General features: G+C 38.6%; 1 protein-coding gene across 2 annotated transcripts in view; it reads right to left on the bottom strand.

Moving 5' to 3' along the window:
• The window catches only part of LOC127655044 (sushi, von Willebrand factor type A, EGF and pentraxin domain-containing protein 1-like), a 105,891-nt gene extending 93,487 nt beyond the window's left edge, over nt 1–12,404 (bottom strand). For both annotated transcript variants that reach the window (XM_052142640.1, XM_052142648.1), the window contains exon 1: nt 11,609–12,404. In XM_052142640.1, coding sequence (XP_051998600.1) covers nt 11,609–12,118 — 510 coding nt within the window. In that variant the 5' untranslated portion in view covers nt 12,119–12,404. The remainder of the gene's footprint in view (nt 1–11,608) is intronic.
• Between the last annotated feature and the right edge of the window lie 3,342 nt (nt 12,405–15,746).

Below are 15,746 nucleotides of genomic sequence, written 5' to 3'. Positions count from 1 at the left end.
GCACAGGCTTAGCAAGGTCCCTGTTTCTGATTGTATTACATGTGTAATTATTGTGATTCATTTTGCTAGATAAAGTGTAGCTCTGTGATATTATAAATTTATATAATATGATACTCCAGCTTCACAGATTTATTAGCATAGTGACTTTAACCATGCAATTTGTCTAGTAGTGGTCAATATTAGTTTATTGTATTCTATTTATGCATTATAATCTAATTTTCACTTTAAGTATAATTAATGTTAATAAAAATCATGTCCCGTTTCTGAGAGATTTGTCATGTGCGTGTGCAGAGGTCTGCCGAACTGAATAGAGCACTAATGGTGGATGAATGCTTATGTGAGAAGTAAACATTTTATTCTCCTTTTTTCTTTTATTTGCAAAAAAGGACTGTTAACAGTGATTAAGTAATTTGACACAATATCCTAAATATAGAATAAATTGTGTGTTAACACTTTACAATAAGGTCCCATTCGTTAACATGCTTTCATGTATTGGGTATGTTTCATTTGTCATGATCAAACAATTAACAATATATTTTTGGGGTGCCTGGGTAGCTCAGCGAGTACTGATGCTGACTACCACACCTGGAGTCACGAGTTCGAATCTAGGGTGTGCTGAGTGACTCCAGCCAGGTATCCTAAGCAACCAAATTGGCCCTGTTGCTAGGGAGGGTAGAGTCACATGGGGTAACCTCCTTGTGGTTGCTATAATGTGTGGTTCTCGCTCTTAGTGGGGTGCGTAGTGAGTTGTGCGTGAATGCCGCAGAGAATAGCGTGGGCCTCCACACGCGTTACGTCTCCGTGATAACGTGCGCAACAAGCCACGTGATAAAATGCACAGATTGACGGTCGCAGATGTGATTGAGATTCATCCTCTGCCACCCAGATTGAGGCAAGTCACTATGCCACCACGAGGACCTAGAGCACATTGGGAAGTTGGCATTACAAATTGGGGAGAAAAGAGGAATATTGTTAATTGTTAATTCAGGTTGTCTAATATTGTTAACTAATGTTAACAAATTACCTTATTATAAAGTGTTACCAACTGTGTTATTATATCATTATTTATGAATATTGTGATGTTATATTATAGATTATATGAATAGAAATCCTCAACTGAGTTTTTTTTCACTCTGTAAAGCTTTACTCATGTGTAATTTACAAAAATCAGTACTGTGTGTAGTGTTCTCAGTGATGTTTCGTCGCCCTGTGGATGGCGCTAAAACCTCAGCTGAGTAACGGAGCAACTGTCCCATATCCTCTACTTCAAGTGAGAGTTTGTTTTCTCGAATCGCATGTGTTGCTGTATTTCTCACTTGTAAATCACTGTACAATTGCTGGATGTAAATTCTTTGAACACAGAAGTAGTCTTACCCAATGGTATAGCAGTGCTTGGCCATTCTGCAAGCTTCAGATCGTATATATATTTACACATTTGGAGCACATTACTGAGAAAATTTGATACTTTTGCTAAGTAAAATCTAATTTTTTTGCATTAAATCTCTTTATTTTAGAAATAATAATAGTTTTCTACAACTCTCGACACTTTTGCGTTAGCTGGATACGATACCAGAAGATACCATTTTTCATGATCCAATCGATTCCAAATTGATAATGTCAAGTCCTGACCTATGTTTTTTCTAGCTGAATATTCTGTTTCACAAGGAAATCAGATTACAAAAGTAAAATGGATCAGCATTTCATGTTGACTTTAAATGATAAGTTAACTTGAGAACTTGACTGGGCTTCCCCCACATTCGGTTTGGGTAGCAGGATGAGGTTCTAGGGCTCAGGAGCAAGAGAGTGCCAGTGTCCCTCAATCCATCCCAGCTGAACCTGATTAAAAACACCTGGTTGAAGAGTAGTGATATCACTGATCTTGACCGTGAAGACAGTATGTTTTTTTTTTTTTTTTATGTGGGGTGAGTTATAGAAGGTTAACGTGGGTGAGAACTTAAGTAGTATGTGTTTTGAATTCTAGATGCTGTACACTAGGATGAACTTAAGAGGGAGAAATATTTGGATAAATATATGTTCTTTTTAAATTGACTTAAATGCTCACATAGGCCTTTAACATTGCGACTTCATGTTCTTGATAGCTCAGGAAGTCATACAGAGGGGAAATCCATCCATCAATTCCAAAAGTGCAAAGGTTTTGCCAGGAAGGATGAAAAAATTCACAAATTATAATTTAGAACATCTATATCTACATAGTTTCCTGTGAATAACAACAGCAGGCCTACATATTTTGATGTTATGTAACTACTGTCTGTAATTGTGAAACATCTGTTTTCATTTATAAAATTTGCTTTCCCATCATGATCATTATTGCACTCGAAGTAGAACTGAAGCCAGAAAATTCTTCTTAACTTCCATTTTCTTCTTAATTTAAGAAAAAAGTTATGAAAATGTTGTATTCCCGAAAAAAAACAGAAAATCTTAAAAATCATCATAACATCTTAAAGTTAGTTAGGATAACCTCACAGTTGTCTTAAATCCCAAGAGGTAAGATGTTTAATGAATTTACTACGATGTTTTGTATTTGACGCTTTCTGTTATGTTGAACTGGAAGTCGCAATGGGCCATTTATGTAGAAATGTGATTTTATTCCAAAACACTTTTTTATATTACTTTTATTTTCAGCTTTCAAACCATGAAAATGATATAATGAAATTTAAAGAATAAATGTTGTTCCCCTTATGTCACTCACTCGACATTGTGTCAATGTAGTGACACTATGGGTCGCTCTTGATAGCCCCAAAACACCTCATCTTTGAGAAATGGCCAATGAGAATTGACGATTGGAATTTGCATGCCACTCCCCCGGACATACGGGTATAAAAGGGAGCTTGAATGTAGAGTTCCTTCTGATTTTTTCTTCTACGCCCCTGGGCACTTTGACAGTGCTAATAGAGTGTTTTTCTCCTCTAAAGAGTATATTTAGTCTATTAGAGCTTGTGCCCAGTCCCCTTCTTCCCAGAGGTGTATGACGAGCAGCCGAGGGTTATGCTGCGATACCCCAGGTGGATAAGGTGCTCGCGGCATACCTGTGCCCACTGAGCACCACCACCTGGTGGAGTCGCCCGGCACTCCCTTCCCGAGCCTGTAGGACTACGTCGTTGCTGGCGACCAAAGCCTACAGCTCTACTGTTCAGGCCGCTTCCACCCTGCATGCCAAGGCTCTAAAAGAGCTGCACGAGAGTAGTTCTGATCCCGATGTGCTGCAAGAACTGCACTCGGCGACCGATATCGCCCCCCGTGCGACAAAGGTCATGGTGTGTGCACTCGGGCAGACAATGTCCAATCTCTTGGTCCAGGAACGCCACCTGTGGCTGAACCTGGTTGAGATGAGAGACGCAGACAAGGCACAGTTCCTTAACGCACCCATTTCCCAGGTTGGCCTTTTCGGCGACACCATTGAGGACATCACCCAGCAGTTCTTGGCAGTGAAACAACAGGCCTAAGCCATCCAGCACATCTGGTCCGGACGACTCTCACGTAATCCTGAGACCACGACCGGGCTTTTTGCCCTAGGTTGCCACGACCCCTTTTGGGGATCAGGTAGTGAGTCTGCAAGCACTGCCCCCGGAGGAGGCAGACCCAGACTTATCGTTGCTGTGTCCGGTGCGTGCTTTGCGCATCTACCTGGATCATATGCAGAGCTTTAGGTGCTCTGAGCAACTCTTTGTCTGCTTTGGTGGACAGCGGAAAGGGAACGCTTTCTCCAAACAGAGGCTTGCCCACTGGATCGAGGACGCCATTGCATTGGCCTACCAGACCCAGGCTGTGCCCGCCCCCTTGCAGGTTTGAGCACACTCTACAAGGAGTGTGGCATCCTCGTGGCCACTGGCCAATGGTACCTCTCTAGCAGACATCTGCAGAGCAGCGGGCAGGGCAGCACCCAACACCTTCACAAGATTCTACAATCTCCGAGTTGAGCCGGTTTCGTCCCGTGTTCTTTCATGTACAAACAGGTAAGTTTCATAATGCGGGGCAGCTGGCCAGGTGAAGGAGGTGAAGTTGTGCACTCTTTTCTCCCATGAGAGTTCACGGACCGTGAACCCTGGATGTCCTTCCTCCTAGCCCTCTGGTTCACAAATTCAGCAGAGGAATTCGTAGTCTGACCCAGTATGTGTGCTAATGTGCCCTGTACTGGGCTAAGTGCTCCACAGGTGTCGTAGTATGTCTGCTTACACTTGGCCCGGCAGTTCACGTAACACAGTTCAGCCATTGTGGCATTTCATATAGGGACCCCTAGTGGCACTACATCGACACAAGATCTTGTTCCCTCCATCAGGGATCGGAGGTTACAACAGTAACCGAGATGTTTTGAAGCTTCTTAATGTGGTGACCTATCATGCTAGCTAGTCAAATTAAATGGATGCACTGCATAGCGCTCTCTCTCTCTCTCTCTCTCTCTCTCTCTCTCCCTCCATGATCTTTAGTGTTAATTATTAGAAAGCTGACACTGTCCCCTGCAACCCTTTCCCATAATCGGCACTTACTTTACAACGTGATATAATTATTAAGCTTCCCAAGGAGAACTTTTTCCTTGCTGTAAGTTCCACAACAAGAATTCCAGCTCTTGTCTACTGAACTTTTTCCCTCCATGTCAAATTAAAAGTTGTCAAATGGTAAAATTAGCAGCAAGTAAATTCTTCTCTGATGGTGAATGTTGTTAAAGTAACACATCTCATGAACTTTAAATAAAAAAAATTATCAGATCAGGATGATAAAAAGAAGTAACTTCCTTATTTTTTTTTTCTTAAGAACATTTTCGTGAATCTATTAAAATATTCAAATTCATTATGCATTTTCTTCTTTTGAGATCAAACCAGGCAACTTTAGAACAAATTGCACTTGTGACACACCAGAGAGAATTAATCAAACCACAACTATTAAAAACATATAAAACATAAACATTAAAATACTTCTGAGCCTAATATATTTTTACATATCTACAACCAATTCCAAATACAACACATGTTCTTTCATCCTGTGAATTCTCAGCCCTATGACAGCTCTTTCACTTTCCGACAGGCTAGCTCAGCTGATGTCCTGCTGGCCATTAGCAAGCTATCCTCTAACAGTGGACCGGGCCCTGACGGCATTGAGGGTAAGTTTATCAAAATTTCTTCACATGCCATATCCTCTCCGTTGGCTGAGCTCTTTAATCTGTCACTTCTAACCCATGAAGTGCCTCTGGCATGGAAGTGTACCAAAGTCATTCCATTGCATAAAGGAGGAGACACTCAAAATATGAACAATTACAGACCTATCTCAATAATTAATAGTATTGTGAAAATTTTTGAGAAAATTATCTTCAATCAATTATCTAACTACCTCTCTGTTAACAATTTACTATCTCAATGCCAGTCAGGTTTCAGGAAACATTATTCAACTACCACTGCTCTTTTGAAATTTACAAATGATATTTTCTCTAGTTTTGATAACAATATGAGTACTGGAGCCATCTTCTTAGATCTTACAAAAGCGTTTGATTTAGTTGATCATTATCTGCTCCTGGATAAATTATACGCAATTGGCCTTTCCCGTTCATCTCTTCTGTGGTTTAATTCATATCTCCATCACCGCCGTCAGTGTGTGTCCTTCAGGGGTAGTCAGTCGAATTTTATAGGTGTAGATAAAGGCATACCCCAGGGTTCTTCACTTGGGCCTTTGTTATTTTCCATTTTTATTAATGACTTGCCACTCTGCTGTTCAGGATGTGACATTCATCTTTATGCAGATGATACAATTATATATTGCTCCAATTTGAATATTTCTGACATAAATTATTCCTTACAGTGTGACTTTGATTCTGTCCAGCACTGGCTGTCATTCAATAAACTTCTGTTGAATAAGTCAAAATCTTACTGTATGCTTTTCCAGAAGAAAGAGAGAAATAATCTTAATCTGCATTTTCTGGATTCTTCTCCTTTAGAGTTAATTGAAAAATTTAAATATCTCGGTGTTTGGCTAGAAAATGATCTTTCATTCAAAGCTCATATACACACGCTTAACAACAAACTTAGTTTTCGATCTTAAAACATTATATCAATCGATAGACTGCTTTAATTTTCAGGTTAGGAGAAGAATAGTCTCCCAGTTGCTGCTACCTATACTAGACTATGCAGATATTATATATGCTAACACTACTGTCACTTGTCTACACTCTCTCGATGTGGTATACAACAGCCTGTGTCGATTCGTCCTTCAGCTGCCCCTATAGGACACATCATTGTGTGATGTATGACCAGCTGTCCTGGCTTGCACCCTCAGCCAGAAGACAATTTCATTGGTTTCAGCTTATATTTAAATGCATTCACTTTCAATATCCATATTATTTATCGCAATATTTAGTGCCTTATAGCTCACAATATAATCTTCGTCACAATGAACAGATCTTCTTTACTGTTCCTAGAGCTAAGAGAGAAATTGGGAAATATGCCTTCTGTGTTAAAGCCCCTCGTGACTGGAACAGCCTTCCTGCATTTATCCGCTGCTACATCTTTTCCTCTGTTCGAACTACTTTAACACATCTTGAGAATACTTGTCTATGTTTCTAATATTTCAGATTTAGCATTATTATGTGTCATGTTAGCTATGGGTGTATGAATGTGTTTATTTGTAGAAATACATATCTAGTGATGTCAACTTTGTCAGTTATTTTTGGGATTATTGTGTCACACTTATTACCACTCTTAAAATGCTTGACTTTCAGAGCACCATCATGCTGAGTCTAAGATTAAATAAGGTGTTATTGTTTAGTGGTATACATACCACAGTTTGGGAACCATTGTGATTTACTTTACTTTCTGTGAAGGGGAGGGATAGTAAGAGCTTGTGTGTGTGTGTGTGCGTGTGTGTGTATGTGTGTGTGTGTGTGTGTCGTGAGTGTGTTTAGGTTTTTCTTGTATCTTGTATACTGTATCTACTCTGTTGTTTTACTTTTCTATATTGCTTGGATATGTTACTGAGGACCCCCATGAAAACGAGATGTTTCATCTCATGAGGCTGATCCTCTAATAAATGTTTATAAATAAATAAATAAACATGTATATAATGTATCCTAAAACCATTAGCCTTGGACATCATCTTCAAAAGCACTGTGAGAGTTGAAAGGACCCATTAAAATATCAAAATATTCACAGCGGCATCTAGGTAGGGAAACAATGTCTCATAAGTGCTTAGATGTTTTCCAGACTGTCAACTATGAAGCAAACGGGTAGCCAATATGAGGCACAGAGTAGAGAGTGAAGAATCTATTTTCAGTCAGAACAGACTGTGATGCTGTTGACAGGTTGAACTGTTATCCATTTTAACACTTCTATGGCTTCTCTTCAGTGGTATGTCCCGCCCTTCCTTTGAGTAAGCACATGCACAAGCACAAGCACAAGCACATACATGCACTTTCAGAAATTACAGCACCTCTAACACACACAAATACATACTCAGTTCACACAAACCACTTACAGTGTTATGGGAGAAACCTGACTGTATATTTCTTTTTTAAATTTGCTTTGAACTCTATAGGGTGGAACTGTGGTCTTAACTGTGAGGTATTTTAAGTGAGACTCCTAGAAAGCCCGCACAGAGCTGTCAATTACTAGCCTCAGTATCATACTGAGGTCACAGGCACAAATCATGCATCTTGGCACAGGGCTCTTATGCAGAACGCTTCTAAAATCTTAGTTATTCTTAAACTTTACTGTCTTTTATAATCATAGTGGTCACACTGATCCATACTGGTCTCTCAAAACAAAAATAACATCTGTGTGTTGCAGGTGATTCTAAGGTTTGGCCTCCACATAAGTTACGCTCCTTTGGTGGTGTGGTGGGGGGGTTCCAGCATTATTGCAGGAATTACCTCATTGCATGGGGCCATTAATAATACTAAAATAAATGGTAACATGTTTTCTTAAAGAGACACAACATCACTCTCACAAGCTGTCATTTATTTCTTGTTTTCTTACTTCTGTTTATTTCTTGGCACTGCAGTAGACTATGCTGCTGGTGTTTTCCTGGTGGTAATTTCAGGCTGAGAACACCCCACTGATCTAAATTTGACTTATTCCAGGGTCCAGTTACCACTAATCACTGTTGAAACATAGTGCAGTATATAAATGCAGGCAACTGGCAAAACAGAACAGTTTGCAGTAATCAGAACTGCATTACGACTAAAGCAATGTTCAATCTATGTGTTGGAGAGGTGAAACAGTGTTTAGTTCATTTATTAAAGCTGAAGTGTGTTTAAAATACACTCCCCTATTCCAGGTTAATGTGCTGAGCCATTCGTAGGTTGATTTTTCTGAAATGTATAAACACTTCATCTCTGTGTGTTTGAGCATCACAAACCAAACATTGCAACACTGACTCAACCAATGGTTTGTGTTTGGGGCAGGACTATCTGTTTGTCCAAACATTGAAAGACATGGTTCTGAAAACCTATTTGAAAAACAATTGTTATTTTTGCAGTTCCATTTGTTGATGTTAGTTGTGCAGAAATGACACACTTCACCTTTAAGTGATCACATGGTTGTTGCTACTTGTGGCTACTGTGGACAAAAAAGAAACAATAAAAACCATAGATTTGAATTATGTTTGTATTCCTGTACGCTGGTCAACTGATGGATAAAGAAAAGATAAAGGCTTTTCTTCCCTTCGTGTTGCATTCAGTACATCTCGCCATCAAATGTGTATCATAGACAATGCAGCTGGTTGCATCCTTTCTAACTCTTTCTCTCTGTCTCATGCTTTCTCCATTCATAGGTCCATTCATTTTTCCTCAGACATATCTCTAACCCTTATCCATTCTGGTTAAGGTAAACAATTACAGCTAAAAGCAGACAATACTAAATAATTACAAGCAATGTATTCCTCCAACACAACTCACCCCAATGCATTGGACTTGACAGAGATGCTATTCAGGCCTTAACCAGGACTGGTTGATTCATTGTAAACCTTGTTGCCTCTTTGGATGATTAAAGACAGAAGGAGCCTTATCTGCCTGTCTGCAGACATATCTGTGGCTCTTTTGCTGGTTTAAAGGCATTCCTGGCTGTCTTATCAGGGTTTGTGGGGTACAGGCTGTCTCTCATAAGGATCTCCCTAATCAGTCTTAATTACCAACACAAATACAGCATCACAGTGCTAGAGTTTGATTGTGGAAACTGTATTGCCCTTTGTACAGACAATACCAAAGAGAAGCAGTTCATACAGCCATTAATTTTCTGTATTACCTCCATTGTTCTATTTATTACAGCTTTATTTTTCTGTCACACCTTTTCTGTCGATCCTTCCTCTCCATCTGTGGAAAGATATGGTCTTATGCGAGTAGATGTGCTCAACCAATTTTACCCGATAGGAATAGTTCACCCAAAAATGAAAATTCTGTCATAATTTACTCACGCTTGTGTTGTTCCTAACATGTATGACTGTATTTCTTAAGTGGAACACAATGCTCTGTGTATTGTTACTGTGTAACAATACTGTGTATTGTTAACAACAGAAGTTCTTGGGTGAACATATAAGCCACTGAAACAAGCTTCTCTCTTAACGCTTATGAACGGCATTATCACATCAATATTTTAGAAGAAAAATAACTTACATTTTGTGTAGTTTCTCTTCAGAACCTGTCATATATCTTCAGAATGCTTGGAACATGATGCATGAGTTACATGCAGTACTTTTATTATTTTACTTTTTGGTCATTTTTAAAGCTTAGAAGTGTCACTATCAACTGCCATTGTATTGAAAAGATGGATTGGAATATTCATTCAAAATGTTCTTTTTGTGTTCTGAATAATAAAGTAAGTTATACAGGTTTGTAACTATATGAAAGTGATTAAATTATTAGATAATTGTATTTTTTGGATGAACTATTTCTTAATCAAGAGATTAAATATTTATCTCACTGTTACACATCTGTTATGCATTCATAGTGAAATTCCAGTCAATGGTGTCAACACCAAGAGTCGAATTTGCATGAAAAAGCGTGTCTGTTTTTGTAGCGAAGGATTCAGGGTTCATTTGTGTGTCTTTAATTATGTGTGATGGACACATCTTTAACTATCATTATGTTTCCTGCTTTATGTCTCTTTGTTTTTGCACAGCACATTCTGAAGAGGGGGCTTGCCGACAGATGTTTTCACAGAGACAATATGAGATACTTGGACACGTTGATCTGTCTAGACTCAATGACAGTCTTGCTCCTGCTGCCATGTGTTTCAAAAACCCTGTCATGGGGTCAATGTTTTCTTTTTTTTTTGAGAAATGTTCTCTGGAATTTCTGATGCGGGAGTTTAAAAGTAAGGGTCATGTAAGGATAAAGAAATGAAGCAGGAGGTTGATGAAGAGAGAATGTGATCAACTGCGCGAAAAAAAAATCCCTCTACTTCCACCCCAATATGTTTATGCTATTAAATGTCAGAGGAGGAACTGCTCTTTATGTGTGTATTGTTCGTGTGGATAGTTGTATTTACAAATGTGCAAGTCTCATAGAATCCCCCTTCCTATTGAATCTCAGTTGGCAAAAGGCAGAATTCTGCTTGGGACAAGCAGTCATCGGAAATAGGAAATTTCAAAACCATTCGGTCAAGGACTTTGATGTAATGACTCCCTGTGGAGGTTTATCAGAAAAGCAGGCAAATAATTTGGAAAGCTCTGGAGGCATTCACTAACTTTTGGAATGAGAGTAGAGAGAGAAAGAAGTTTTATGAGTTAGTTGTGCTCTGGTTTGGCAAATGACTGGAAGGAGGCAAATTAAATGACAAATGCTCTGGTTTGGTAAATGACTTCTCACTCTGCATTTTCATGATAGTTAAGTCTTGACATGCTTCTGTGGTGAATAAATTGTAGTGCCACAGGAAAAGGTAAACACATTTGAATTGATGCAAAAATGTCTGATAGGAGATGTAACTCTGCAGAATTGAGTCAGAGGACGTGAACTTTCAATAGCAACATGTCGACTTGCCGTGTCATCATGTTGCAACCTACATGGCCTTACAAACCAAATCAGAAGTGGAATTCGCTGTACGTATGTTTTTATGTATACATATGCACATGTGGCCTACTCTTCTAAATAGTTTTGAACCGATTCTGCTGTTAGGATAGATAGCCATTGCTATCCTTTCAGGAAACCACGTGCTGCTAACTGAGCGATGACATCTGGTGAGTTATCTTTTCAGGGATTTAAAAAACTGCTGTTATGACTTAGACATCCATCATTTTTACATTGGAGACGTGTTTCTGGTGAATGTGCTGCAATTTAAAATTATTTAGTTCTCAATAGTGATCTAGTGTATAGTGTTGAAGAACATCAAAAGAGCCGTGGAGGAATATGGATTATTCTCAGTATAAATCAAAATCGGAACATTCATGAACTGACACTAGATGATAGACTGACGCCTAAAACACTGTCAGGCTCTCGCTCATGTTCTCGTAACTCTTTTTTCTGTTTCATGCTCAATTACCCCCTTCTGTCTATCTCCATTATTTCCCAGTCTATCTTTTAGGATTTTCTCTCTTCTCTTCTAGTCTATAAACTATTTCTTGCATGCTCAGACTCGAAATCACTCAAACAATGTGATTACACAGCTGCTCTTACCGCTGCCCGCTGGAAAGCCCCCCTGGTGTAGGTGCCTCCTCCTCTGTAGGTGATGGAGGGGATCTCTTTGCTGAAGAGAGAGCATTTGTGCTGGTGGGCCTTGGGCACAGACACATAGTCCACTCTTGTAACCACATGGTTCTTGGAACTAAATGTCACCAGCGCCACACGTGTTGCCTCCGGTGACACTGGAAAGTCTGACAGCAGCTTCCGTACGAATCGCAGCTCGTTCCCAAAGTTTGAAGCTCCCACACTGGACGACTCATCCACGAGGAAAACCAGATCCAGAAGGCCACCCTGCTCCCGAAGAAGACGGACGTTCTTTCGGAAGACCTGGCCCAGACGCTCCACTTTCCTTTCCGCACTCTCTGAAAGGTTTTGCCGGGATTGGGCTGCATGACGCAAAGCCTGCAGGGACAGCTGCTGAACCTGTATTGGCCAGGCGGTAGAGACAGTCCAGAACAGCAACCAGACCATTGAGGAGAACACTGTCAGTCTTAGTGTCACCATTATAGCACCGCCAACAAAGAAGTGGTTGCAAAAAAGTGATGAGGCAATAATAATAATCGTAATATCAAGGAACTTGTTGGTTCTTCTCTTTTTCTTCTCTATTGCTCTATTTCTTTTCCAGGCAGTTTGAGGCTCCTGTATCTCTGCTGGTCACAGGCATCTGTGGTGCTCCTTCATCTCAACCACCGTCTAAATGCTTCTCAACTCTCTATCTTAGAATCATTTAAAAAGGAGCTAGACGGTGGAAAAAAGTTCTGTGAGAGCGAGAAAGAGAGAGGGTGTGTGTGCTGGTGCAAGACTGAGAGGGAGTGAGAAGGACGAGGGAGAGAGTACAGCAGCAGAGGAAAAAAGGGGGCAGTCAGAGGCGTGAGTGTCTCTCTCTTTTCCTTTTTCTACTTGTCCCGTTCTTTTCCTTATTCCCCACCTTTCTTTTTCCTTGGCTTGTCTTGAAGTACTAGGTTGTGTGTCATTGGAGCACTCTAGACAGTCTGTCGGCCAATTGGTGTGTGTGTGTGTGTGTGTGTGTGTGTGTGTGTGTGTGTGTGTGTGTGTGTGTGTGTGTGTGTGTGAGAGAGACGTTTGTCTGTCAGCCTGTCAACATGCCCAAAGAAAACATCAGCATGGAGCCTGTTGATCAAGTCCATATGTCTGGCACTCATCAGCTTTTGGATGAACAGTCTCACCACACCAGGCAGATACCAAGAGAGCCATCTGCTAATGAGAAAAACTGGGGGAGGGAAATAAATGAGGGAAGCTGTAGACAAAACAACAATGAAATGGATACCAAAGTAATAGAGAAGCAGAAAGGTTGTTAACAGGTTTATATCTTAGCTCCTGGAGCTTACATGTTATTATAAGGTGCAACATATCACAAAAGTGTTTTGTTAGATCAACGGTGCCTGCAGTCTTTATTACTTCCGCTGGTTTTCTCTTGGGGGTCTTGTGGGGAGAGAAATTTGAAGGAGGATCTGACCCCCCTCTCTGTCTTTTTTCCCTTTCTTTTATTATTTCCTTCTTCTCTTGTGTGATTTTATCTGTAACCAAAACAAATGCTTCATAGAGTTTTAGGTGGACTGGCTAAAGCTAAGCTATATGACAGAGGATATCGAGGCATATTAAAACCGGAATGAATACAAATGGACATCAAGTGTGAAGAATCCCAGCTGTCGTAGCTTTGATAGGACAAGAGGGACAACTATTGTTAATATTGTGAGATTATAGCACAGGCAGCTACTGAATCTTAACTGAAACAGCATGCTGAGTATTAAGTGTGAGCTATAAATCTAACTGTGTAGGAAACTTTGCGTCTGAGAGTAAAAGAGACCTAGACTCCCTGAGTCCCTGCACTCGCCAACAGTGTTGGTGTAATGCATTAATTAAATTACTTTTTCCTTGAAAAGGTAAAGTAAGGGATTACTCTTCATTTTTCAGTAATTTAATTACAGTTACTTCTGATGTAATTGTGTTAAATATTGTATAGACTATAGAACAATTCTATATATAACAATTGTGAATTTAAAATCGAAATGTAACTTCTGATGTTAAAATTTATGTTTTTTAATTTAATGCTGCCCCCTTAAATTCTTTGGCCAGTTCAATAATAATTTGTGATTTTATATAATTTATTTTAAAGAATTTAAAGATCAGTTTCATGTTTATCCTTGTATTGTTCACCTGGTCGAGGTTGATATGGGTTTTAAAAAGTAATTTGTAATAAGTAATTAAATTACTTTTCAGACAGAGTAATTAGTACAGTAATGTATTTACACTGTAGATGATGTTATTAGTAGTTAGTAATTAATTACATTTTTTGAGTAACTGACCCAACACTGCTCGCCAGTGATGTGTGCACGAGAAGAGCAGAAGTGTCTGATCTGCTCGGAGGAACAGAAACCTCCACTAACACTAAAGAGACCCCATATACATAGAAAATGAGGTCTGCAAATTTGGGGTCCTGGGCCGCATTAGCGCAAACATAGCAGACTGTATTTCAACATTATATGAACCTGTTTCTGTGTGTATTCATTTATTTTGTGTACAGAAACTGTAACACGTTCTTAATATTTATCTAAACAAGAGAAGGAAATGTCAATTTAAGACAGCAGCCAACTTCTCATAACATTAGTGTTAAGCACTGTGTTCAAAAATGATATCAATGCTTTATCAGATGCACCAAATATTTTACATATACAATACAATACTACAACAGAAACAAAACCTTACTCCCCCTCAAATATTTGCCAAGTGTCTCTTACATAAAAATTAATAATTGCAGAAATGTGCCATCATAATACAGGGTAATAAAGGGTTCTTGAATTTGAGTTTTCTGAATTTGGCTGTTGATCAAGCCAGTAGTCTTTATGTTATTAGTAGTCAGTAACTGGTTTTGAACATTCAAAGTTTTGTGTCACTTGCTCATTCTTTCTTTCTTTCTTTCTTACTTTATTTATTTTTTCACATTTTAGAATAATAAAAGTAAAGTCATTGCAACTATGAAATAATAGAAATGGAAATATGGGAATTATGTTGTGACTTAAAAAATCCAAAATTAATCAAAACTGTGTTATATTTTACCATCTTCAAAGTAGTCTAGAATTTGCCTGGAATTTCCAGACATGTACTCTTGACATTTTCTCAACCAACTTCTTGAGGTCTCACCCTGGGACAATTTTTAAACAGTATTGAAGGAGTTCCCGTCTATGTTGGGCACTAACTGGCTTCTTTTCTTAATTATTCGGTCCAAGTCATCAATTTAAAAAAAACTATTTTTTTTATTACATTTTAGTTTTGTAATTAAATAAATGAATATGGTGGCACAATTATATTTTTGTCTACAAAACTAATTTCAAACATTTAAGCATACACCTTCAGATCAAAATAATTTTAAGATCATGAGAAACATTTCAGTCAAGTGACCCCAAACTTTTGAACGGTAGTGTACATTACGTATTTCATTTGAATTATTTAAGAATAATTTTAATGCTAATAAAAAATTATTTAATCACATTTCACTGCACTAACACGGATAGTTATGAATCACTGGCCAACAGCCAGTTCTGGAGTAGAAGTGTGATTGTGAACTTTACAGTAATGTCTATCTTGATATGAGGACGTTTAATATAATTAAATCAAGCCAATCGGAAAAAAGAGGACAGGAATCTATAATATCTCTGTTTTAAAACTTCTGTGGGTTTTACTGATGCAACTTTTCTGCACTCCACTTTTGGGTAATAAGTAATTCAATATTGTAATCTAATTACTCTTTAGTAATTTAACACATTACATTTTTAATTTTGTAATCAGATTCAAGTTACTGGCTTTCCATTAATTAAATTAATTTTAAGTACATTACTTGGGTTACACATATTTCTAAAATCATATTTTTCATATAGATTACTTTTAAAACCTAAATTACATTTATATGTACAGTATGTCTGATTGCATTTCTGTGAAATTTCAAGGACGTGCGCCCCTAATAAGTCTTCATAAGGGAGAAATGCGTAGTGCTGTATGTATGGCTTGCGTGCGATAATGAAAAAGAAGAAAATATATAAACATCATTTTGATAGCTTTGAGACATATGGGACTCCTCTACACAGATTTAGAGGATAATCTATAAGGCTTCAGC

The sequence above is a fragment of the Xyrauchen texanus genome, chromosome 2, assembly GCF_025860055.1.
Source record: "Xyrauchen texanus isolate HMW12.3.18 chromosome 2, RBS_HiC_50CHRs, whole genome shotgun sequence".
NCBI classification, from domain to species: Eukaryota; Metazoa; Chordata; class Actinopteri; order Cypriniformes; family Catostomidae; genus Xyrauchen; species Xyrauchen texanus.
This window is presented reverse-complemented; position numbering and strand designations above follow the sequence as displayed.